The following is a 27512-nucleotide window of genomic DNA, read 5'->3' as shown; positions in this document are numbered from 1 at the left end:
TCTAACTCTATGATTTGCCTATACAAGTAGGAGATATCTAAGATTGAGGATTTATATCATTTAGGGATAGAATTTCGGGAATATCATCATATGCGTCATCTAATTTCTTAAGAGAAAATATGACTTTATATGATTTATAGACCATTCATCCAATGATATGTCATTAAGCTAATTCGAAATGAATAAGCTAAGAGGAATTAGGATAATTTCGTTTTAAATAAGAATCCAACGATGCTCCAATTAGCGAGAGTCAAAGTAATCTTATTTATACAATCTTCTTGTTTCATATTGTAAAACACTAGTCTAAAGTGTCATCAATTGATGAACAACTAGATGTTGCATTTACAATATTTATCTTTCGAGATCTAACACTATTATGTTAGTCTAATGGTGAAAATCCATTAGGGATTTATCTCACTAGAAAAACAAATCAAGTTAGACCAACAATGAAGATTCGAAATTAAACTACAATTTAATAACAGAAAATAACATGGTTCAATACAAATTCATACACAATTCAGAAATTATTAAGCACATAGCAAGTAGGAATGACAAGTGAAAATACTAAAACATACAATCCTAAATAATTTCCAAGGTTTTCAACAAACTGATATCAGTGTCCCGTTTAGGCGAGAGTCAAAGCTATCATTCATTGAATAGAGTTGTCAGCTCATCTAAAATGTCAAACATTCTAGCAACCTTTTATTCGATCAAGATGTGAATCCGCGTTGTCCCGTTTAGGCGAGAGTCAAGGCTATTCTATCTTATGAGCTTCCACCATTGTTTCATATTCTTGCAAGTCTTATATAGTCGCCACCATTAGGGTGGTCATAAACTATATAAAAAACTTACAAGATTACTTATCTTTCGAGATTAAACGGTGCTAACTTGCTAATGAACGTTCCTCCATTAGGGAGGATTACTCACTAAAACAATAGCTATGTACAACCAACAATGGAGATCGAATATCCTTATAATAATAAAGCTCATTATTTAATGAACGGTTGTATTTTCTTCTAATATTTATTTTAAATATATATTTATTTAATTAAAATTTCCAATTTAGAATGAAAAATTCTAAATATAAATTTTAATGTAATATTTATAAATTATACTTAGATGGATAAATAACGTGAATTATTTCCATCTTAGTAATAATTTCCATAAATATTTAGAAATTATTCAATTTAAGTTGTTTCAAAATTAATTTAAATTAATTTACAACTCAAATTTAATTTTCTATAAATATATATTGCATTTCGAAAATGCTTTAAAATAAAATAAAATAAATCCTGGAAAATTACTCCGATTTTATGTTGGCCCAAAATTAATAAAAATTAATTTTCAACAAAAAATATAATTTTCCTATTTAATTAAATATCTAAGAAAAATTTCAAATATTTAAGTATCATGATTAAAAAATCAACTTAAATATTAATTTTCTATTTAATTAAATACACTAGAAAAATACTTCAAGCAAAACAGATAATAACTATCTAGACTTTTCATAGACTAATTAATTCAATTTCTAATTATTATATATTTTAGTTCATTTATTTTAATTAACCATCAAATGAAAAAGTCACTGATTTAAGTTGGTCCAAAATTAAATAAATAATTTTCAACTTTAATCTATTTTTCAAATAAAATTCGAAATTTCTACATTAAAGAAATGTAATTTCGAAATTTTGGAAAATGATTTATAAAATAAAATAAAATATATTCTGAAAATTATTCAAACTTAAGTTATTCTAAAATAAGATTCCAAACTTAAAATAATTTTCAACTTTAATTAAATAACATGAAAATAACAATATTAAAGTATCATGATGAAAATCAACTTAGATATTGAAATTTTTAATTTAATTAAATGTATTAAATTCAAGAAATAAATAATTAAGTAAAGAGAAAACTTAATTATTAATTCTAGTTTAGTACTAGGAAAATATTCTAAACTTAGATTGTACCAAAATTAATTATGAGACAATTAATTTCACAATCTAAGATATTTTCCCATTTAATATTAGAAATAATAACTAGTATTAGAAATAAGTGTCTAGAATATATCATTAACTAAGTGTTTTTCTAAAATTAACTTTAAAATATTACATGAAAAATAAATTTCATATATTTTAAAAGTTAATTATGTTGCTAATTCAATTTTAATTAGGTTAGACTAATATAATTAACCTAATACAATTATTTAAATAAGGCAAATGGGCCTTCACAATTGGGGTAGTTCATGTGAGGGGGAGCTGGGTTCAGTATGTCGTACCCACTTCTATGGCCCCCAACTCTCACACAAGGCCCAAAAGAGAGGAATTTAACCTTAAAATAAACAATTGTTATTCATTGAATAAGCCCAAATCTAATTGGGCCTAAATAAATTTCCTTATGTCAAAATTTATTTTAGCAACCTAGTCCATTTACTTAGTAAAAACTTAAATGGGCTCCCTATATGTATCTAAGCCCAAAAGCAAACATATAGGCTCACACAGGTCAAATGATTTGGATGGACCCTATCATGTTACTAGGTTTACACAGATGAAAGAAGTACAAAATTTTACATTACAAATTATTTATAAGATCTATCATCAATTGGACTATGATTAAAATCAGATCATTGGATCATGATCTGTCAACAAGTTAATCATAGCAATTTAGATCAGATAAATAATAGGTTTGTTAAAAAGTTTTGAATAAACAATATAAATAAACAAACATTGTCCATGTAACAGATGTGAATCAAGATATTAATATAATTAAATTATTATTCTTAAACTAACCAAATAAAGGAAACTAATTTTAAAATATCTAGGTTTATTTGAATCAAATTAAATTAAATATCTAATAAGATCAATGATTTAAAAGGAAAGAATCTCCAATATCATTTTCAGATCTTATAATTTAATAAAATAAACCAATTTTAAAATAGATTTGGTTAAATAATAATTACCATAATTATATGTCAAAATATCTCAAATTAAGCAATATTCAAATCTCTACAAAAATATCTATGTTATTTAAATATTTAAGATATGATTTATAAATTTCTAATAAGGAAAAAATGATATATATAGAAAAAATATCCTTTTTATACTTATAATTTATAAATAATTAAATATTTAACAAAATAACAAATCTTTGAATTTGAAAAACATTATGGTAAGTATATCTATAAAAATATCTATGTTAATTTCAAATTTATTAATTATTTAATTTCCCATATAAGATAATTTTAATATAATATTTTAAATAAAAAGACAAAGTTATCTTTTAATTTAAAATATCTTAAATATCAAAATATCTAATCTTATAATTAAATAATAAATAAATATTAAAGAACTTAACAAATTTTTAAATCTGACCATAATAGGAAATATTTAAAAATTAGAAACAATCCAAAATAGAAATATTTAAAATTGGAAAAATTCCAAATTGAAAATATTTAAAATTGGAAACATTTCAATTTAGAAATATTTAAAAAATAGAAAAATGAATTTTGGGAAACAATCCCATGAAAAAATTGGATTTTTGGGAAAAAAAATCCAAAAATCGCAACTTTTTGGGAAAGCTGGCAGCAAGGTTGCACGAGCAGCCCAGATAGGCTGCATGCAGGGCCTTACGCGCGCGGACAGGGAGTGTCATGGGCGAGAAACCTCGGCGAGAGCAGGGTCTCGTGTGCGGCAGACTTCGGCGTCTGCAGGGTGCACACCCAGGCTCACGCGCGCGCGGATCGAAGCACCTGGTGCATTCGTGCACCTAGCTTCGACATCCAAGAAACCCGATTTTCCAAAATTCATAACTTTTTCAATTTTTATCGGAATCGAGTTCCGTAAAAAACAAAATTGCTTAATTTTTCACAAGGAATCCAAATAAAATATTTTCAAAAATTGAAAAAATATTTTTCATGGAAAACGAAACTGTACAACATCAACATTCATCATACAACACATAAACCAACATGAAACCATCCAAATCAACACAGAAACATGCATTCATCGTTTTAATTCATATTACATGAAAGTAAATCATTACCATGGCTCTGGTGCCAGTTGTTGGAAATTATTTTACCAGGATCTAGATTTACTAACAAGTATGTTGGATTAACAACCTAATATGAATTCTAAAACAATGAAAATAAACACATATAAAGTTAGAAAACCTTACAAAGTGCAGCGGAATAATATGACTCCTTCCGTTCAGATCTCTAGCCCTTGATTCCTTTCTGTAGCAGAGCATCACCAAGATCTGAACCTGGATCTTCTTTTCTCCTTCTTTGATGCAGAAATTCCATAGTCTTCCATACTATGATTGAGATACCACTTGATGTGTGTGGGCACTACTCATCTCACAAGGATTTCGAAAATTCTCTCTCTTTTCTCTCTCAATTTCGTGGCTGATCATGCATGCAAGAGAAGAGAGCAAGGTTCCTTTATATAGGGAAAAGGGAGAGCACAACTTTCCAAATAAAACAGTTTCCTTAATTACTGTGTAATCAATTAACTGCCTTATTTAGTGTGATCCACCACTTTCCTATTATAGCTAGGCTTTGATTAGCAATTACATGGCAATTAAAAAATAAAAATAATAATTGGGAAACACAAAGGAGTGCTCGGCCCATAGAGGGAAATGGGCCTCACTTGGATTTTGCAGTTTCCTCAATTTTATTTCTATTTCTCAAAAAATGCCATTTTTCCAATTCTAATCATTTAAATGCCAAAACTAATTATTTAATAACTAAAATAGATTATTAAATAATATTGTCATTTAAAATAATTATTAATTAGACATACAAAGTCTCTTAATTAATAATTAAACCTAGAAACCCTTTTCTTTACGATTTCATCCTTAAACTGTGAGAATTCATAAAGTAGACATAGTCTAACTTTTAGATTTATAATTGATTAATTAAAATCAATTAACTGAGTCTTACAAGCAGTATGGCCTCAACTAGTATGGGGACCATGGGTCTATATAACCGAGCTTCCAATAAGTCGAACCGAATTTACCAAGTAAATTCCCTAACTTATTAATTCCTCATTGAATCCACACTTAGAACTTGGAATTGCACTCTCAGTCATATAGAAACGCTCTATATGTTCCACGATATAGACACGTCATCAGTTATCCATTGTTATAACCCTAATGTGATCAATGATCCTCTATATAGATGATTTACACTGTACAGGATTAAATTACCGTAACACCCTACAGTGTATTTTATCCTTAAAACACTTAACCCTGTATAAATGATATTTCACCTAAGTGAAATGAGATCTCCACCATTTATCTTCGTTTGGTTAAGCTCGAAGGAAATCATCCTTTACTTCTATTTGCCAAATAGAAGCTATAGATTCCATATTTATGTTAGCGCTCCCCCACTCAATTGTACTACCGTGTTCCCAAAATGTACGTATCACCCTGATACAAAACTAGGCTTAACTAACAAATCAAAGAACACGAATAATACTCTTGAAATTGAGCCTAACCATATCAGGATTTCGATCATGTGATCTAGGATCAACAGTTGATATTGAATTGAATAGATATTACGGTAAGTTTCAAAATCTAATTTAAAGTTCAATATCGGTCCATTCCAATGCATACTCCATGCATCCGATACTGGTAAACTTTGCCAATGTCCTGGAAAGGACATAACACTTTTCCAAGGTGTAAGAATACCTATCGCTGATTATACCATGTCAGTCTAAATCCAGTGTTCTGACAAATCAGGGAATCAACTTTTGAACATATAATAAAGATTATATTCCACTGTGCTGACAACACTATAATCTTTAACCAACTCATATGTTCTGGACTTAAAAAGAATTCATACATTATATACCTATAATCGTGAAATAAATCATGTGAACCATGCAACATAAAATGTTATTTCTGATCTTTATTAATAAGTAAATCGGATTATATGAAATGAGTTTTATTTAGGGCATAAAACCCAACATACACTCCATCTTAAGAGGGAATATTAGACTTAGGCTTAGCTTTGTCATTTGGAGTCTTAGTTAGTTAGAAACTGTTAGGATTAATTAGTTGGCTACTCATTTTCTGTTATAATTCAATTAGCTAGTCCAATTGTATTCTTGAGCTATATATAGCTTGCCCTTGTACTTTCCACGATGATGATCAATAATAATTGTTCCTTTTTCTTCTAACTATTCTTCTCTGTTTTGCTCTGCTTATTTTCTTCTGCACTAATATTGTAATTATATTATACTTTACAAATAAAATAGAACTTTTATTTAAGAATACACTTGTAACCAGTAGTAAATTATATTATAACTGAGAAATTATAACTAAAAACAACCAACAATATTAATAAGAGTAAACTGCGGTAAAACTCCCAAAAATTTAACTTTGCTAGCAATTAACCCCTAAATCTCACATTTTGGCAATAAAACCACATGAACTGGTATTCTGTTAACTATTAGTCATTTCTGTCTATTTTTTGTTGTTAACTGTCATGTTAGACTACATACGTATACATAATGATATTATTGATCCACGTAAATATATATTATTTCTAGTTTTCGTTTCTTGATCTTCTTCTTCATTCTTAGTACCATTGCCACCACACTCAAACCACCATTAATCACCAACGCACAATCACCACTACCCACTACCATCACAACCAAATCACTGCAACCACCACCACAATCATTGCATTTATTAAATCCAAATCAACTTAAAAATACAAAATAATAGTGAAATCCAAAATCAATCTTAAATCAATACAAAAATCTCTATTATACCCGATTTACATATCTAGAAAAAATATCCATATGATTTTTATCATAAATATCTTACCAAGACAAAAAAAATACCAAAATGAAGAAATTAATATACGAAAAAAAAAGAGAACTGGTAAACTGATACTATCGGTGGTAGCCCCAACACCGTGGATTAGTTTTTAGGGTTTACAACGTGAGATGAACAGATTTGTCTCCTTTTGCTAATGGTGTATGTGCTCAGACGAGAGAGAAAGAGAAGAGTGAGGGTGGGGTTTACGCGAATAGGGACCTCCGACGGTCGGAGAAGGGAGGAAGAGAACGATTGTCAATGCTCTTCTCCTTCTGGTAATGGTGCGTTCACAAGTGAGAGAAAGAATATAGTGAGTGGTGGGGTGGGGGTTTTTGGGAGAGGGACCTCCGTCGTGGTCCTGGTTCGAGAAGACGGGGACCGGTGATCGGAGGAAGAGCAAATGATCGGGAGAGAGGGTGATGGTTGTTACGAATATTATGTTTATACGCAAGTGTACGCAATCAAGTAGTATCTCACGCAAGTGAGGTCGAACCACAGGGAATTGGATTAAGTGCTACTAAACTATACTTATGATTCTATTCGGTAAAATAATAAGATTGCAATTTGAAAGTAAATAACTCAGAAATTAAAGAGAAAATAAACGAAGATTAATCAAGATGAGAGATTAGGGAGGTGAATCCTGTTGATAAGCTACCTATGTTAATACCTAATTGCTATCCTTGTCTCAATGTGAATGACAGATTATAATTTAACCTAACTCTTTTCAGATCTTTTAGGTTCTAAATAATACGTTCTCTAATTAACTTCTTAATTAAATCAACACAAAATCAGCATTAAGCAATAAACTTTTAGTCACTGAGGCTATGTAAATACTTTCGTTTTACATCAGAACCTAGACTATCCAAATTTTAGCATTCTCAATTCTCACTTTTCAGATTTCGAATTGAGATCATTAAACATGTAAAAGGTGATCAAGCTTGCACATGGAATTAAACACAAATAAAGATAGTATTCACACATAAGATGAAGGAATGACAATTATGTATTAACTAGATTCAAACTTAAACAACAATCATCATCCTCCCTTATTGGGAAATTTAGTTCATAATAACTCTAAAAACAACCATGATTAATTCAGAAATAAAAACAAACATAAAGAAGAATTAAAAGGGTAAAAGAAAGAAACTAGAAGGTGATATCGCTCCGGGTCTTCAAGATAGCTTCCTCTCCACTTGCCTCCACTATTAGGTCTGTTTTTGCTTGCCTCTGACCTTCAATGTCGTATTCCTTATATAGGGATGAGTGGTGTGCCTCCAATTGAGAGAAAAATCAAAATTAGGTCAAATCTGCGATTTCCGTACCTAGTCGCGACTACAGGCAAAACTCAAAAAACCGAGTTTCTGCCAATTCTCGAAGTCGCGACCAGGGTCGCGACCAGGAAAAAGGGTCGCGACCTGGCTCTCTGGAGGTCGCGACTACTGATGCGTCTGGAGCCGAATTTTCCAATTTTTTTTTCCAAGTTTGTCCCAGTTTTCCGCCATTTGACTGAATTCGAACTTTAACACCCCGGGAACCTGAGATAATGAAAATCAAGCGTAAAACTGCTCCAAAAGACACCAATAGACGAGATAATGCTAACTTTAAAGACCCGAAACATAGGCTAATTATAACCTAACAAAATCCCCCAAACTAGATTCTTACTCGCCCCCGAGTAAGATAAAAAAAACTAACTACGCTATCAGATAATTACTACGCTGCTGACTCATGCTCTGTTTTCTTCCTTGCATAAACTAGAATTTTGATCCTACTAACTCTAACAATTAACTCGGATGCTCAATTAATAACACTATGTACAACTGCAACAATCTACTCAAATGTGAAACATTGTTATAAAAGTTTTACTCTTTCCATTAATTCCACAATCCGATAACTCATAAGCTTGCATGCTTACCTTTTTCCACTAATGTTAACAGTGTTCTTCGGAATCATTAGGTCTTTTCAAGGCTTAGGTAGTATGGCTCAGATATTCAGGGATAGGCAAAAGACAATTCTGGCTCAAGATATCATAAGCACACAAACAGAACCCACAAGCTTCTTACTTTTCTTTTTCAATACCCCATAGTGTTCCCACATTTACCAAGATTGAGAGAAGATATATTTATTATTTTCCAACATCACTGAAATCATATACTTTACTTTTTTTTTTCTTTTTTTGAACACATATTTTTACTTTTTCATTGTGTTTTTTTTTTATTTTTATTTTTCTCAGTGACATTGAATTACACAACTTTTTTTTCTTCTCAATCTTACGAATTTTTCTCCCTCTCAGTATTTCCTCACACTAAATGTTTTTCCTCCCCCAAACTAATCATGTAGCTTATGATATCATGGATAATCATGGTGAAAACAAAAATTAATAGTGTGGTTGCAAAATTTTAAATCAGTGGGTGAAAAACACAACAGGTTAAGGCTCAAAAGGGTAACTAGGGATACACATTATTACGGTAGGCTTGAAAGGCTCAAACTATCCAACAAATGCCTAAGTCATATTCCGATTGAACACTATCAAGGATTTCGCCTCAAAAGAATAAACACGCAAGTTCTAAGCTATCCTGTTAATCTTACCACAAACCATAGTAAAACAGTTATAGCAATTTTCGCAGATTGAGTAAGTACAATTAAACACAGGTTTCTAAGCATCCAAACTAATCCAAAGAGTTAGCAGAATCAAGCACACAGTTATTTTGCAATTTCAGATCACATCACACTAATCAGCAGTATACAACTATCATCAAGCTTATTGCCATTCCTTAACTAAAGCAAAAAAAAAAAAAACTAAAAACAGAAAATTAAAATGCAGAAATTAAAGTGCAGAATTTATTTTTTTTTTCTTTAAGTCTCTCCCCCCAAACTAAATATTACATTGTCCCCAATGTATACAGTAATATGCAAAGAGAAGAAACTTACCTGAGACCCTTTCAGAAAGGGTTGGGTGGTGGCGGCTGGTCATAGGGATAAAACCGAGGAGGTTGTGCTAAATAGTTCGGGTCATCAATCCCAATATTCATTCTGTTGATAAGAGAGTTGAGTTGCTGAACTTGTCCCTCATCATAAATACTCCTTTGCACCATGTATTGTTGCATGTGGTTGTTCTGCTGAATTATATAACTCAGCTGTGCATGAGTGTATCGTGTTGTAGGATCGATGGGCCCAGGCAATTGTAGGGGTTGCTCCTCTTCTTCTTCAACACTAGGCTCACGTTGCCGCCTACGCCCTTGCGGTGCATCAGGTGGTGGCTGGCCATAGGGGTGTGGCTCTTTCAGCCTGTTGACAAAGGCGATGTCCATCTTGCGAAGTGGCAACACCGTGTTGTCATACTCTAACTGGGGAACTTCATATGCCCCGCAGAGTTCTGTGATAACTCCTGCTAAACCAAAACCACCTCCCATGGCTCCTTGCACGATCTGCTCAATGCTTTGCCTTATGACTTGTCCAATGTTAATGTTGTACCCCTTCATTATGGCGTACACATATTTCAGGCGATCCATTTGGACATCGGAAAAATGCTTGTTGGGCACTAACCGAGCACTCACAAAGTACAGCCATGTTTTTGCCACCGGGTTCAGCTCACACCGGTATAGAATATTTGGCGACCCCTCGGTGCCATCATTGTCATGGAACCTCAACCCAGGAAATCCCACTGTCTCTGCCACATCCACCATATCAAACTGCTCTTCCTCCTCAATAATTCGGAGGCGCTGTTCCTCCCTAGTGTAATCTGGGACAGAGAACATCACATTGAATGCATCAGCAGTGGTGGGAACTTTCTTTCCACGCACCTTGACTTCCCCATTCCGGCGGTCGGGCAAATTCGCAAGGAACTCACAAGCCATAGTAACATTAGCCCAACCCCGAGTATCTACAAAGCTTCCCCACTTCATTCTTTCTATTTGAGCTCTGATTGTTTCAAACAGAGGTTGGCGCCTCAAGGGATTTTCCGGGAATTCAATACCCCGATCTTCAATATAAGCCCTATTCTTTAACCTCACAAAGCGATTGTGGGCATCGATATTTCCAAAGCGGGTTCTATCAAAACCCGTTGGTGGTGGGTTTGAAGACGAACCCTCCTCTACATTCCTAGTCCTCTTTGGTGCCATGTTTTTTGAGATGGAAAGAGGGTAGGGTCGGCTGAGAGGATTTGAAATTTGAAATTAGTTGGTGTAGGGTTGAATGAGGGGGAAAATTTGAATTTATAGAAATTTTTGTGAGCAAGTCGCGACTTGGCCTAAGGCTAGTCGCGACTAGCTTACGATCAAATTTCATACCTCTCTGGAAAATCAGGAAGTCGCGACTGGGGTCGCGACCTGGAAAATAGGTCGCGACTTGGCCAAAGGCTAGTCGCGACTACTGGGCTCCAGGTCGAAAAAAATATATTTTTTTTTTCACGCTTTTCACGATTCAATTAAAAAGAAATAATGACTGGTATTTGAAAATTGAAAATACTAACAATACTAAAGCATACTAAAACATAATCAAAAGTCTAACGAAAAATACTTGGGTTGCCTCCCAGAAGCGCTGTCTTTATCGTCATACAGCTGGACGCTGAGCCTTGTACTTCAAAGTGGCGCCAAGATCATGGCGGACTTGGCTTGGTCAAATTGACCTCCCAAGTAGAGCTTTAAACGCTGTCCATTAACTTTGAAAGTTGCTGGACTTTCACCTTTTAACTCCACCGCTCCATAAGGAAAAACCTTGACCACCGTGAATGGTCCTGACCACCTCGACTTCAACTTTCCAGGAAAAAGTTTCAGCCTTGAATTAAAGAGTAACACTTGCTGCCCTGGTTAAAACTCTTTCCGTACTAGACCTTGATCGTGCCACTTTTTAGTTCTCTCCTTGTATATCTTTGCGTTTTCATAGGCTTCGTTCCGAAACTCCTCTAGCTCATTCAGCTGTAACAGTCTTTTCTCCCCTGCAGCTTTTAGTTCCATGTTAAGAGTCTTCATGGCCCAAAAAGCTCTATGCTCTAACTCCACCGGTAGATGACAAGCCTTTCCAAACACCAACCGATATGGGGACATGCCAATCGGTGTTTTGAAAGCAGTTCTGTATGCCCACAATGCGTCATCTAATTTTCTTGACCAATCTTTCCTTGATCTTTGCACTGTTTTCTCTAGAATCATCTTAATTTCCCGATTAGAAATTTCAGCTTGGCCATTACTTTGGGGATGGTATGGTAAAGCAGTTCGATGTCGGACACCATATCTTGAAAGAAGTGCTTCAAACTGCTTGTTACAGAAGTGACTCCCTTCATCGCTTACTATTGCTCGAGGAGTACCAAACCGAGTAAAAATGTTCTTTTGTAAGAAGCGGAGAACTGTCTTTCCATCATTTTGAGGTGTAGCTGAAGCTTCGACCCATTTAGACACATAATCGACAACCAAAAGAATGTACTGATTGCTAAAGGATGAAGGAAAATGACCCATAAAGTCTATTCCCTACACATCAAACAATTCAACTTCTAAAATTCCTGTTAAAGGCATCTCGTTTCTTCTTGAGATATTACCTGTTCGTTGACAACGATCACATGCCTTTACAAAGGTAGTAGCATCCTTAAATAGCGTTGGCCAAAAGAATCCACTTTGCAACACATTTGCAGCTGTTCTATTTCCACTAAAATGGCCTCCACATGGTAAAGCATGACAATGATTTAGGATAGAATACATCTCCTCTTCAGGCACACATCTCCTTATTATCTGATCAGCGCAGTGCTTGTAGAGGATTGGTTCTTCCCAATAGTAATGTTTCACCTCAGAAAAGAATTTCTTCAATTGTTGACGCGAAAGCTCGGGCGGAGTTATTTTTGCAGCCAAGAAATTAACATAGTCAGCGTACCACGGTACCATCAGGTTTTCCCTCACACTAAAGAGTTGTTCATCAGGAAATTGCTCATTTATTTGTACCTCCTTTGTATTCTGACTTTCTTCCAGCTCTAATCTTGACAAGTGGTCTCTGCTACTGTGTTTTCGGTGCCCTTTTTATCTTTTATCTCTAAGTCAAACTCTTGAAGTAGAAGTACCCACCGAATCAGTCTTGGTTTTGCATCCTTCTTGGTCATAAGGTATTTGATTGCTGAATGATCTGTGTAGACAATTACCTTATTTCCAATCAGGTAGGGTCGAAATTTGTCACAAGCAAACACTATTGCCAACATTTCTTTCTCTGTAGTGGCGTAATTTAATTGAGCATCATTCAGAGTTCTACTAGCATAGTAGATTGTGTGGAATACTCTGTCAACTCTTTGACCCAAAACCGCTCCAATGGCATAGTCACTTGCGTCGCACATCAACTCAAACGGCAATTCCCAATTTGGTGAAGTTACTATCGGTGCTGTAATCAATCTCTCCTTTAAAATCTTGAAAGCTTTTAAACAATCTTCTCCAAACTCAAATGGAACACCATTGACAAGTAAGCTAGATAAAGGTTTTGAGATTTTGGAGAAGTCCTTGATAAATTTACGGTAGAAGCCAACATGTCCTAGGAAACTCCTCACTCCTTTTACAGAAACTGGAGGTGGCAAATTTTCTATTGTTGAAACTTTAGCCTTATCCACCTCAATTCCTGCCTTTGAAATTTTGTGCCCAAGAACAATTCCTTCTGTTACCATAAAGTGGCACTTCTCCCAGTTTAACACCAAGTTAGACTTCTCGCACCTTGTTAGCACTTTTTCCAGATTTTCCAAACAATGATCGAAGGAAGAACCAAACACTGAGAAATCATCCATAAAAATTTCAATACAAGATTCAATCAAATCTGAAAAAATAGCCATCATACACCTTTGAAAAGTAGCAGGGGCGTTGCACAAGCCGAAGGGCATTCTTCTGAAAGCAAAGGTACCGTAGGGACATGTGAAAGTAGTCTTCTCTTGATCTTCAGGTGCTATAGCTATCTGGTGGTATCCAGAATATCCATCAAGAAAACAGTAATATTCTTGCCCCGCCAATCTGTCTAGCATTTGATCAATGAAGGGCAAAGGGAAGTGATCTTTTCTTGTTGCTTTGTTGAGTTTCCTGTAATCGATGCAGATCCTCCAACCAGTGACTGTTCTTGTAGGAATCAACTCATTCTTTTCATTCTTGATCACCGTCATTCCACCTTTTTTCGGGACCACTTGCACCGGGCTAACCCACTTACTATCTGAAATAGGATAAGCAACTCCAGCATCCAACCACTTAACTACTTCTTTTCTGACAACTTCTTTCATGGGTGGATTAAGTCTTCGTTGAGCATCAATTGTTGGTTTGGCATTGTCTTCCATGAGAATACGATGCATCACTGTTGAAGGACTGATTCCTTTGACATCACCTAGTGTCCAAGCGATGGCTTTATTATGAGCTCGGAGTACCCTCAGAAGTCTATCAGTTTCCACGTCAGAGAGAGAAGCTGAAACAATAACTGGCAGCTTTTTATCTTGACCCAAAAATTCATACCTCAAGTGACTAGGAAGCACCTTCAATTCAAGTTCTGGAGGCTTTTCAGTAGATGGCTTTAGCTCTTTTGGAACTGCTCCCAATTCCTCAAAATATCTTCTGTTCAAGGGCCCATAGGAATCAAGCCACTTCACATAACCCATGACCTCTTGTCCTTCTTGCTCCGTCAATTCATCTTCAGTTAGACTTAGTTCAAGAGGATCATCTAGCAGCTTTTTCTCACTCACCATTTCATCAATCAAGTCAATGAAGAAACAATTATCACTTGCCTTTGGGTACGTCATAGCCTTTAGCACATTAAAGACCACTTCTTCTCCTTGGACTCTCAGCTTTAATTCACCCTTCTGAACATCGATCAAGGCTTGGCCAGTTGCCAAGAATGGTCTCCCAAGAATAATTGGGACATTGCTATCTTCTTCCATATCCAAAACGATGAAGTCAGCTGGAAATATGAACTTGTCAACCTTAACTAACACATCCTCAATGACTCCTCTAGGATGGGCTAGTGATCGGTCCGCCAATTGGAGAGTTACTGTTGTTGGCTTTGCTTCACCCAGCTGCAATCTTTTAAACACCGATAGAGGCATCAAGTTAATGTTGGCTCCCAAGTCACAAAGTGCATTTATTCCCTCAATTTTCCCAATAGTACAAGGAATAGTGAAACTCCCTGGATCTCTGAGTTTAGGAGGGAGTTTCTTTTGTAGGATGGCGCTGCACTCTTCAGTTAGAGCCACTGTCTCATAATCCTCCATCTTTCTCTTCTTTGACAGGATTTCCTTCATAAACTTCACATAACTTGGCATCTGCTCTAAAGCTTCAGCAAAGGGAATGTTAATGTGAAGTCTTTTGAAAACTTCCAGGAATTTGGTGAACTGCTTGTCTAAGCTTGACTTTCTAAGCCTTTGAGGGTATGGTATTTTTACATGGTGATCACTATTAGTTGGTGGAGACTGCTGTGGTTGTGTTTGACTATCAGTAGCCTTCGTTGAAGTGGGTGTTGGGGTTGACATTGGTTGCTCTTCATTCTCCTTTTCTCCATTCACTAGTTGTGGCATTTCAGGACCATCATAATTTTTACCGCTTCTCAGGGTAATTGCTTTGTAGTTTTCTTTGGGGTTTACTTCAGTTGTGCTAGGCAAATTCCCTTGAGGACGGGTTGCTACTTGAGTTGCTAGTTGGTCCATCTGTGTCTGCAGGTCCTTGATTGTAGATCTAGTTTCAGTCATGAATTGAAGCAATAAATCTGTCTGCAAACTAGAATTTCCACCAGAGGTTTGTTGCTGATTAAACTGTTGATTCTGATTCTGGTTCTGATTTCGTTGCTGATAGATGTTGCTATATTTTTAAATACTACGCAAGTATACGCAATCAAGTAGTAAATCTCACACAGGTGAGGTCGATCCCACAGGGAATTGGATTAAGTACCACTAAATTATACTTATGATTCTATTTGGTAAATCAAAAGCAATTACAGTTTAAAAACAGTAAAATTTGAAAGAAATTCAGAAAACTTAATAACACAGTTTAAAGTTGAGCAAGATGAGACAATAGGGAGGAGAATCCTGTTGTTGTTTACCCAAATTGTTAATGATTAATTACTATCCTATTCTTGGGGTGAATGACAGATTATAAAATAACCTAGCTCCTTTCAGATCTTCTAGATTCTAAATCACATGTTATCTAATTAATTCCTTAATTAAACTAACATGAAATCAGCATTAAGCAATAATCTACTCGTCACATAAGTCATGTAAATACTTTCGTTTCACATAGAACATCGATTATCTTAATTTTAGCATTCTCAATTCTCACTTTTCAGATTTTGAATTGAGATCATAGAGCATGCACAAGGTGATCAATCTTAAACATGAAATTAAACACAAATTAAGATAATTTCACACACACAAGAATTGAGGAATGGTAATTAAACATTAACTAGGAAAACATTAAACAACAATCATCATCCTCCCTAAATGGGAAATTTAGTTCAGAAACAAATCCATAACCATTCCTATAGCAATATTCAACATAAATAAATTAAAGAGGAATAAAGAAAAGAACTGTTTGAGGATGAATTCTGGATCTTCACTTGAATCTCTATGCTCTTCCTGCCGCTCTCAGCTGTGTTTTAGGGTTCCAAATCGCTCTCTCTGACTTCCAATCGCAGTTTTCTATTTATACTAGAAATTTAGGGTTCGATGGACGAAAATACCCCCGGTCCGTACGGGATCTCGCCGCGGCCATGATTCCTCTCGCCGCGGCGAGAATGTGCCAATTTCAGCCTCTCTCTGTTTCTCGTATCTCGCCGCGGCGAGCCTCTCCATCGCCGCGGCCAGATATAGAAAAACTCAATTTTTGAGTTTTTCTTCGGCTCAGCACGCCTTTCAATGAATTTCTGCACCCGAGACCTCTTTTACTCCAAAGAACCTGAAAACATAGAAAACAAGCGTAATTCCGTCCCAACACAGCTAAAAATGCACATAAATTGGATCCAAAACATAGGCTAAAAATAGCCTAACAATAGAACCCACTGTTTCTTCGGTTATTACCCTGGTTGAACCCATAGTTGTTGTTGTTGTTCTGTGAATAATTTCCAATGGCTTTAGCTTCATCCATTGGCAAATCATTCACATCAGCTTGACACTCTGAAAAGTGATGACTTCCTCTACATAACTCACAAACAACTTGGGCTTGTTTAGCTTGCCCTGCAATTAGCTTTGTCAATGCCTCAATTCGTCTTTGTCAACTTTGTGATGGCATCAACCTCTAACACACCAGCTACCTTCTTTGATTGACTCCTTTCAGTTGGCCACTGCTGATTGTTTAGAGCCATCTCCTCCAATAGATCATAAGCCTCATTAGCACTCTTCCTCATAAAGGCTCCTCCAGCTGCTGCATCTATTAAAGTTCTAGTGTTTCCTACCAACCCATTGTAAAAGTTGTGGACCAGCATCCACTTCTCTATACCATGATGAGGGCACTTTCTGATCAGATCTTTAAATCTTTCCCAAGCCTCATGGAGAGATTCATTATCTTATTGGCAGAAGTTATTGATTTCTCCTCTCAGCTTTGCAGACTTAGCTGGAGGAAAGAACTTTGACAAGAATTTCGTTGCCAGATCATTCCAGGTGGCGATAGAGTTGGGTGGCAAGGAGTTTAGCCAACTCTTGGCTCGTTCTCTAAGAGAGAATGGAAACAGTCTCAGTCGAATAACATCATTACTAACTCCCTTAACTTTAAAAGTTTCACAAAGTTCCATGAAGTTAGAGAGATGCAGGTTATGATCTTCAGAAGGGAGGCCACCAAGGCGGGCGAAGGCGCACCATTTGAAGTATGGCAGGTTTGATCTCAAAGTTATTTGCATCCACTGCCGGTGGCCTGATACACGACTGCACTCCGGTCAGAGTAGGGAGAATGTAATCTCTCAAGCTGCGACCATTAGCTTGATCTTCTACTGCGCCACCATTATTACCGTTATTGCCTCCATTGTTTGCAGCATTAGCAGCCATGATTTCTGAAGTTTCAGCAGTTGCTGAAACTCCTTCTTGCCTCTTGTTCTTTCGGTTTCTCCTACAAGTTTTCTCGATTTCGGGATCAACTGGTAATATCACAGCTCGTCCTTGACAGCACATACACTTATGATTCCTGAAATAGATCACGAAAATATTGCAAGAAAAAGGTTAGAAAAATCAGCAAGAGAAAATATACCAAAGTAGAAGTTAGTATAATTTTGTGTAATATTAATCTTTAAACAATTCCCCGGCAACGGCGCCAAAAACTTGTTACGAATATTATGTTTATACGCAAGTGTACGCAATCAAGTAGTATCTCACGCAAGTGAGGTCGAACCACAGGGAATTGGATTAAGTACTACTAAACTATACTTATGATTCTATTCGGTAAAATAATAAGATTGCAATTTGAAAGTAAATAACTCAGAAATTAAAGAGAAAATAAACGAAGATTAATCAAGATGAGAGATTAGGGAGGTGAATCTTGTTGATAAGCTACCTATGTTAATACCTAATTGCTATTGTCTCAATGTGAATGACAGATTATAATTTACCTAACTCTTTTCAGATCTTTTAGGTTCTAAATAATATGTTCTCTAATTAACTTCTTAATTAAATCAACACAAAATCAGCATTAAGCAATAATCTTTTAGTCACTGAGGCTATGTAAATACTTTCGTTTTACATCAGAACCTAGACTATCCAAATTTTAGCATTCTCAATTCTCACTTTTCAGGTTTCGAATTGAGATCATTAAACATGTAAAAGGTGATCAAGCTTGCACATGGAATTAAACACAAATAAAGATAGTATTCACACATAAGATGAAGGAATGACAATTATGTATTAACTAGATTCAAACTTAAACAACAATCATCATCCTCCCTTATTGGAAAATTTAGTTCATAATAACTCTAAAAACATCCATGATTAATTCAGAAATAAAAACAAACATAAAGAAGAATTAAAAGGGTAAAAGAAAGAAACTAGAAGGTGATATCGCTCCGGGTCTTCAAGATAGCTTCCTCTCCACTTGCCTCCACTATTAGGTCTGTTTTTGCTTGCCTCTGACCTTCAATGTCGTATTCCTTATATAGGGATGAGTGGTGTGCCTCCAATTGAGAGAAAAATCAAAATTAGGTCAAATCTGCGATTTCCGTACCTAGTCGCGACTAGCATTTAAGCTGGTCGCGACTACAGGCAAAACTCAAAAAACTGAGTTTCTGCCAATTCTCGAAGTCGCGACCAGGAAAAAGGGTCGCGACCTGGCTCTCTGGAGGTCGCAACTACTAATGCGTCTGAAGCCGAATTTTCCAATTTTTTTTTCCAAGTTTGTCCCAGTTTTCCGCCATTTGTCTGAATTCAAACTTTAACACCCCGAGAACCTGAGATAATGAAAATCAAGCGTAAAACTGCTCCAAAAGACACCAATAGACGAGATAATGCTAACTTTAAAGACCCGAAAGATAGGCTAATTATAACCTAACAATGGTATGTGAGTAGGCTGTAGAGAGAGAAAGGGTGTTGGTTTGTGCTTCTTAAGAAATTAGGGTTTTCTAAAAAAAAAAGGAGAAAGAAAAAATTATTTTTTTTAAAAAAATTAAAATGATTTATGTTAAATTTTAAATTAGTTTATTTTTTAAAATTTTATTTAAAAATATATATATACGTGGACCAATAATATTATGCCACGTGTACACTGTGTTCACGTGAATAGTCCAACATGGGTAGTTAACAACTAAAAATGTCCAGAAATGGCTAATTGCTAACAAAATATCAATTAAGGGATTTTATCATCAGAAAATGAGATTTGGCAGTTAATTACTAGCAAGATTAAACTTTTGAGGGTCTTACCGCAAACAATTGTGGTTATAGGTATAGCCTATTCCACGCTTCTTCTCACAAAGAGAAGGTCACAAGTTCAAATCCCTCTCCCCTAATGTCAAAAAAAAGGGGGCTTTTTTCAGTTTCCAAAAAAAGTAACAATATTACAAAAATACTTCTAACTGGCCAAAGAAACAAATATACAACTCAAATAAAAAAATTTACACAAATATTACTTACACACACCTTTAACCCAGGATCCATGCATCCTGGGCAACTATCACGCAACCATCGCGCAACTATTGTGCAACTACGCATCAACCCAACGCAACCGCAACGAAAATTCAACCAGAAAGAGAACCACCATTAATTCTGGCGAATTCACCTGAGAAGACGACCAGAATCAATCAAAACAAGGGCTGTTTCGAATCCATAAAAAAAAGTATAGAAAAACTACTACAAAACTAAAATTCAACTGGAAATCCAGTTTAATTTGCATAAAACTAATGTCCTGACTTCAATTTTTAGATCTATGAAAGGCATGTCTCAAAAAGTTGAATTGGAGTTCCCAAACAATCCAGCTCAAGTATAATAAAAAAAAAAAAAAATACATCAATACTATAGTAAAATATTTATCTTGGTGTATTTTTGTTATTTTCCAAATTTCTAATGGTGAATTTGTTCATATTAAAATCATATAGAGACATGTATATAGAATTACGTACATGAAAACACTGTTCTAATTTTTAATGTTCAACAACAGTTGCATAAACATTTTGCTAGCAGTTATTTCGTCTGATTGAAACCTTCGTCTGATGCAACCTTCAGCTAACCACCCGCAACCACCCAGAAATTTTCGTCTGATTGAAACTTTCATCTGATGCAACCTTCGGCCAACCACCTAGCAACCACTCTGCAACTATCGTCTGATTGAAACTTTCGTCTAATGCAACCACCCCGCAACCACGCAGCAACTACTCTGCAACCATCATCTGATTGTGTAAGTGATGATAGTGTAAGTGGTATTTTGGTAATTAAAATTACATAAAAGGTATAAATGTTGACTTTACCTTATGGAGATATTTTTGTAAATAAAATGTCAATTTATATTTTCTATGTAATAATTCCAAAAAAAAATATTAATAAACAATTCTTAATACTATATTATAATAAATTATTTTTAAATAAATATAATATGTATACATACATTACAATTTAAAATAAAATTATTAATTCTAAATAAATTAATTAATAAAATACATACATTTAATAGACAATTATAAAAATAGAAATAGAAATATGCTTATTTAATACAAAACTTAAAAAATGTATAATTACAATATAAAAATGGTGAGTGAGTGAGAAAATGGTGAAGTTCTTGAAGCAAAACAAGGCGGTTATCGTCCTTCAAGGGCGTTATGCTGGACACAATGATGGTACTCGTGATGGCCCTTATGGATATTGTTTGGTTGCTGGGATTAACAAGTACCCAAGCAAGGTTATTGGCAAAGACTCGGCTAAGAAGTCCCGAGTTTAAGGCCTTTGTCAAGCTTGTTAACTACCAACATTTGATGCCAACTCGGTACACTCTTGATGCTGATCTCGAGGATGTTGCTAATGTTGATGTTCTCCAGTCTAAGGATAAGAAAGTCACTGCCTTGAAGGAGACCAAGAAGCGTTTTGAGCAGAGATTCAAGACCGGAAAGAACCGATGGTTTCTTTTAATGGACATTTTTCAATACTTGTTAGGTTTATTTGCTGTGTTTCTTAATGATTAAAATTTTATAAACAACGTTTTACAATTTAAAAATTATTTTTATTTATAACTGCCCAAGATTTAATTTTTGAGGTTATTCTTCGTATATATTAGTGAGGTTCTACTGTATAAATTCTCTCTATTCTAAAGGAACAAACCACCAATTCTCTCCTAAATGTGTACTACTAGTAATATTACCAGCTGGAATGAGTTTATTACTGCAGGGAGCTATATTGCTTTAGCCTTTAGGGAAAAGCTGTTGATGCTTTACTATGAAAAAAGTTACAACAGTAGAAAGAAAAAAAAAAAGAAAGAGAATATTTTTTCACTGGTATTGACATATCGACTTTGAAATTCAAATACAAAGATGCTCTTCACCCACCAATAGCTTAATAATAAGAATAAAAAGAAGAAAAAAGAAAATTGAGGAAATGAAAAGTCTATTACCATTACCCCCATATCCTATGAGAAAGAAGATCTGGATCAACAACATACAGCCACCTTGCAACTTGGTTCTTTTTCTTCTTTTCTTTCTTTTTTATTTTTTTTTGTAGTGGAGTATGATATGTTGCCCAGCAACACTTTGAACATCCAGAGGCGCCAGCAGCACCATTTTGATTCTATAGACAAGGCTTTTTAGTAGTATGTCGAAACAAATAAGATAAACAAAATTTAAATAAACCAACACCTTCAGACTCTGGATGATGATATAGCACCAGCAGCTGACCCCCCATTCCCACCTTCAATTGATCACAAGTATTGTTCATGTATCCTTGCTCGATTCTCTTCCCACCATAATCTTGCATGCATCTCTCCGAATTTTTCTCGACTGCATTCGAGGTGTATAAACATCAACCAAGATCAGTTTCATAGACAATTCCTAAACAATTATCATAAACTAGAAGCTTTTTTCACATTTGATCGTAAAATTTGACAGATGTGCATGTGTAATGTGTAACACCGAATGGTAATAAAAGGAATGTGAGGAAACAGCTTCATCAACTTGAGTAATACTAATAATTATGTCGTGTTTGTAGCTGGAAAAATTGTATCTTATGGTTCACAATTTAAGCCATCATTAGTATGAAACTGAATAGAAACTAAACTTTAAAGCCACGCAAGGATCTTCAGTCTGAAGTTAAATTGAAAGCAGAACAGGATGACTTACAATGTCCCCAAAAGCTTAGGGAGCGCAATCAAAAGAATAGTAAATGAACTAATTTTTTTATTATTTCTTTTTAACAAGTAAAGTAAAGAGTTAATATGTCGGAGACAATATCTTAGACGGCTTAAAAACATTATAAAAAATCACAAAAGTTTTCACTTTTAAGTGATACATTGTCCAGATCCAATGAAACCAAAGCATATAAGAAGGTTTGAAAATGAACCAGCAGCAAAACCCAGGTTTAATAGCACTACAATTCAAATGGCTAAATCATGACCCTTAGAAGAGTACTTTTGACATAATTACAGCTTGCACTAACGAGTAACAGCCGCTGTATGGTGAAATTAATGTCACAAGTTTTCTGTACACACTTATTAAATGAGAATGTGTCTTCCAGAATTTACCCCTTATCAGAAACCAAATAAAATAAAATTAAATGCCTGAAAGAGTAGAGGATATAAATTATTTTGACTGTCTAGTAGACTTGCCATTCTATTTATTGACAAATATGTTTTTCCAGCTAGCAAGCTACATATGATATGTGCTAATGGCCATTAAATGGGGCACTATATTTAATTGTTTGCCTGTGAACTTCATTAAAAGTTTGTCTAGAATGCTACTAGGAACTACTGTGCAAGAGCTCAATCAATTTACTGCAATCTAAGCTTACAGTCAGCAAGAAATATTACCTGAATCTGACTCGTCTAAGCTCTCGCTTTCCACCTGGCAATGCTCTAATTGTAATGTAAACCCCTGGCTCATCCTGCTCAACCCATTCAGCCTCTAGATCACTAGCATTGCTAATGGATAGCTCGCCTGAACGATCTGCATCTCTCGATGAACTACTTCTCATTGAAGCATCCATGGACGATGTCTCCGTCTTAGCCCCACTGATGCTTGAGAGTTTCGGTGTGGAATTAACACCAACGGAATCATTGAAATGACGGGACTGCATTGAGTGTTGTTCAAATGAATCTGAAGATGAGTAGCCCATAGCCATCCCTGTTGGACGGTATAAGTTACGAGGTAACCGCTCTTTGGATAGTGGTGGTGTTACAGGACTAGCCTCTGCAGATTCCATTTTTGAGCTCTGTAAACAAAGGAATTAATATTATATAACATAAACATGAAAAAGAGTAAATCTAAGAATAAGTTTGTGTAGATAAGATTCAATCTCTAAACATTACACTTGACAACTTAACGAACTTCTCAAACAATCATGTTTAAACACAACTTATACAAAGTACTCTCCTCAATGACAATTAGAGCTGAAAACAGCCACTTATGTGATTAATGTCTATGTTATATAAGCAGGATTCAAGCTCACCTCATCTTCAGATCTAGGTGGAGTTGGAAGAGGGAATGCATTACGATTAAACCTTTGAACATTGTAAAGTTCCATAACCTTGTCATAGTTCTCTGCCCACCATCTTTGAGCTTGCCATTTGTTAAACATCTCTCGACTAATCAGAGAAGATAAAATAATAGTTAAGTATCCCTGAAGTTGATTAAATAAATAATTACATGAGACTTAAGAATTCAATAAAATTGTCAATCATTTGATGAAACTAAAGCTAAGCAGTTTGAAAATGTACCACATAAGGAAAGAGTAATTTGTCACACCCAAGGCAATGTGACACAGCACCACTGGTGCCTCTAACAAGACAATAGTCAATTGATCTTTTTTTTGGGGTAGTGAAAGCAGGACAAGCCATGAGTAAGTTCCTAGTTTACATGAGCTTACTAAAACACCTCCTATAATATCATTATATCATTCAGTAGAAGTTCATTGTTCTTTATTGTGTTAGGCCACTAACTTAATCGCACTCAAAGCACTAACTTAAGCTCGCATTCCTTTTTGACCAAAAACAATAATGATCATTAAAAATGAAAGAGAAAAAAATAAAAAAGCAAAAACCTACCAGTAGGTGCATGGAATAAAGTGGTGATGATAATAAAAGAGGCTACAAATTTGACTTAACTAGCGGTGCTATAGAATAGTCATCAAGTTAAGGTGGGGTCCAACAGTAATAAACCCTTTTTAATTTACAAGGCCAACCAACAAAATGTAAACACGAAACGAATAGAAAAGGAGAAATAGCCGAGATAATTTGAAGGAGTGTCTACTCAGATTCCAAGTGGAAAGTGATAGAGACAGAGAAGCAAATTATCTAAGACGCAACAACAAAGCTTTCATTGGTTGGACTTGAACAACAAGTCATATATGTCGAAAAAATCACTAAGGAAAAATTAATGCTCACTTTGCTACTGTCCCCTACAGTAAAAGAAACAAGAGGTCAATCACAAGTCCATGAGTCATGACTATGAGTTTTCGTAAGCCTTGCCTCAATTTTGTAGGCCAACACAAAGATTTTGAACGTTTAACATTTTGTCTTCTTTATAGTTTTGGCATGGCAGTATTTACTGGCTTTGTCTACACAGGTTAATAGATAAAGTTGAATGGTCATATAAGAAGACAAGGCCACGGAGAATCAGGCAGGCGTGAAGGGAATTGAAAAGAAAGGGAAGACCCTTCTCCCGACATTTCGACAATACTCAGTGAAAAAGCCCACCAATGCAATCAAAACTGCCCCACCACTACTTCATTTGTCACAATGAGTTTTCCTTTTTGGACTTTATTTTTCTTTTAGTTTTATAATTTTTTGTTATGGGTTTGCTTTTGATGAGGAGGCGTGAGAATTACTGTGTTAAGTAGGGCCCTCTCTTCACCTAAAGGAAAATTCTTCGTACGAAGCTACGAATATGGATGGTCTTAAGGTAGTGTTTGGATGCTCCTCTTATCATATCATAAATTCAAGCATTATTTCCTTGAATATAAATAAATAAAAACATTATGATTAAATTTTCAATCATTGATTAGAGTTTTGTTGGTTCCACCCGGGTCAAACCCAAATGACTAATAAACACATATACACTATACAATTTTATTAAAAAAGCTAGAAAATATTTTTAAATGTAATCCATTTCCAGCAAGCAATTTGGGAAAGTTTAATGAGCCATAAAGAAAAAGCATCCAAACACTCCCTATCTAAAATATATAAGTACTGTATACCAACCACCAAATATATTTTCTATATAAAAAAAAAAAAGAAAAACCACCGAACAATTTAACTGTTACCGTTTTATACTAAGATTTTTCATTTCTTTTTTGGGCATATAGTGATGTCAAGCAAAGCGTGACTTTTTCCAAAGAAAGTCACGATCACCGTCGGATCAAAATGTCGGAAACACATGATGACGCATGATAAAATATTGTCCGTCGATTGCGGCTAAAAAAAAATAAATTAAAAAGAAAAAAAATAGGAGAGAAGGGCACACCTGAACCGTATTCGCTTCAGATCGTTCCCGCCACGCGGAAGAGAAACAAAGGTGATGAGAACACCAGGCTCCACCTGGGCTACCCATTCCTTGGGCTCGCTCTCCTCGACGAACACGATCGGCGGCTCCACTCTCCGTCCACTGGCCGAATTCGGCGTCCCTTCGCCACTCGAACTTGAGATCCCTTTAAGCCTCAACTCCATTTCCTTCCCCCAAGTCTTGGGCGTCGTCGAGCTCGAACTCCCCGTCCGCCGGTATGACCATCGGAACCGGTCCGAGTCGGCATCCGATTCCACGTTGTTTCTAACTCGGCCTTGGACTGTCGCCGGTCCAGTACACGGATTGCAGTGCCTGTAAGCTCCCGAAGCCTTCAACGCCATATCCTTGAGCTGAAAATTCCCCCAAAAATATAAATAAATAATAAAACAGGATCATACTCACACACACAGTTCATACTTCGTTTGAAACCCAAAAATGGCAGCAGTAATACATACCTGAGATGTGATTGATTTGATCGCGGCTTGCTGTTTATTGTTGGGGATGTTAGTGGAATCGGTTTCCTCAGGTTGACTCAGCGATTCATCTCCGAGTTTCTTCGGACGAGCTATGCATGTCAACATTTTCGTTCTTCTCAAACCCGCTTCTGCTTCAATAACCCATGAAAATGATTAAATAAACGAAAGAGAAAAACACACATTGACATTATTAGCTTCGAAATAATATAAAATAAAAAATAACTATTATGCATCGGAGAGCAAAATACCTGCGTTGGAACAAGAACAGAGAGAGAGAGAGAGAGAGAGAGAGAGAACAGATCACAAGAGGTGGAACGGTCTTTTGTTTAGGCAACTTGTATAATCAGGACCGTTGATTGATTGACACACTCCACCGGAATCGATTTATGAAAGGGGCACTGTAAACGAGGCACTACTATCTCAAACCATCTCAAAATTGGCAGAGTCAGATATTCGCTGAAAGTAAAGCTAAGATTAACAAATATATATATAATATTTAGAATTATACAGATTTCGAAGTGTTCCTTTCTTTCTATTTCTTCTTCTTCTAACTTTTATTTAACAAATAAAGAAATAAAAAGAACCTTGTGTCGGAAATAATGGCGGTGGTGGCGGTGGTTGAGGTGGTGGTGGTGAGTGAGGAGTGAGGAAGGGTTTTTGAGTGGAGAAACGTAAGGTTTTGTCTGTATTATTGTTTTTGGGTCGCTAATTGGATTGGCTATAATAATGGTGGGGTTCCAATTCTCCGCTTCTCTCCTTTTATTTTTGTTTTTAATTTTTTTTTAGTGAAGTGTGACAGTGGACAGTGGTTTCCATGAGTTTACCTGCTAACGGCTATTTACCGGGGAAAAAACGTACGGACACTCTCAATAGTGACATGTTCACTTGATTTTCGTTAACATTGAAATATAAGGGGCGTTCCTCGTGCTACACATGCTCCAAAGAGGGGATTTCTATGATGTTTTATGTTTTTTTTTTTTTTTTGAGTTATTTGTGGTATCAATACCTACACAAGTTTCAACTAAAATTAAATTTAGATACTTATTTGTAATTAATTTTAAATATTTATGGTGCAAATTATTTTTTTTATTCTTTCTTTTTATCACTCATCTAATTTATTAAAATATT

General features: G+C 35.3%; 1 protein-coding gene, 1 non-coding gene and 1 pseudogene across 5 annotated transcripts; 2 read left to right on the top strand and 1 right to left on the bottom strand.

Moving 5' to 3' along the window:
- Positions 1–17236: 17236 nt before the first annotated feature.
- Positions 17237–17343, top strand: LOC133033752 (small nucleolar RNA R71). Its single transcript, XR_009685819.1, has one exon. It is a non-coding gene; the product is annotated as a small nucleolar RNA R71 (small nucleolar RNA).
- A 3595-nt stretch (positions 17344–20938) lies between these two features.
- On the top strand, positions 20939–21542 carry LOC115707267 (large ribosomal subunit protein eL27-like; annotated as a pseudogene).
- A 132-nt stretch (positions 21543–21674) lies between these two features.
- LOC115707298 (protein Brevis radix-like 4) lies at positions 21675–27183 on the bottom strand. 4 transcript variants are annotated; one of them, XM_030635210.2, is made up of 7 exons: positions 26969–27183; positions 26633–26840; positions 26364–26512; positions 25870–26258; positions 23858–23993; positions 23220–23620; positions 21675–22194 (listed from the first exon to the last, which is right to left on the bottom strand). In XM_030635210.2, exons 3-7 carry the CDS (start codon positions 26487–26489, stop codon positions 22116–22118), a joined length of 1131 nt encoding a protein of 376 aa, XP_030491070.1. In that variant the 5' UTR covers positions 26490–26512; positions 26633–26840; positions 26969–27183; the 3' UTR covers positions 21675–22115. The 4 variants fall into 4 exon arrangements, with proteins under 4 accessions (XP_030491070.1, XP_030491071.1, XP_060961268.1 ...); XM_030635211.2 differs by having other exon boundaries at positions 26633–26782; XM_061105285.1 differs by having other exon boundaries at positions 26364–26515; positions 26633–27183.
- Positions 27184–27512: the final 329 nt, after the last annotated feature.

This window comes from Cannabis sativa, chromosome 1 (assembly GCF_029168945.1).
Source record: "Cannabis sativa cultivar Pink pepper isolate KNU-18-1 chromosome 1, ASM2916894v1, whole genome shotgun sequence".
Classification (NCBI taxonomy): Eukaryota; Viridiplantae; Streptophyta; class Magnoliopsida; order Rosales; family Cannabaceae; genus Cannabis; species Cannabis sativa.
Note: the sequence above shows the minus strand (reverse complement) of the source record. Positions and strands in the feature narration are given on the sequence as shown.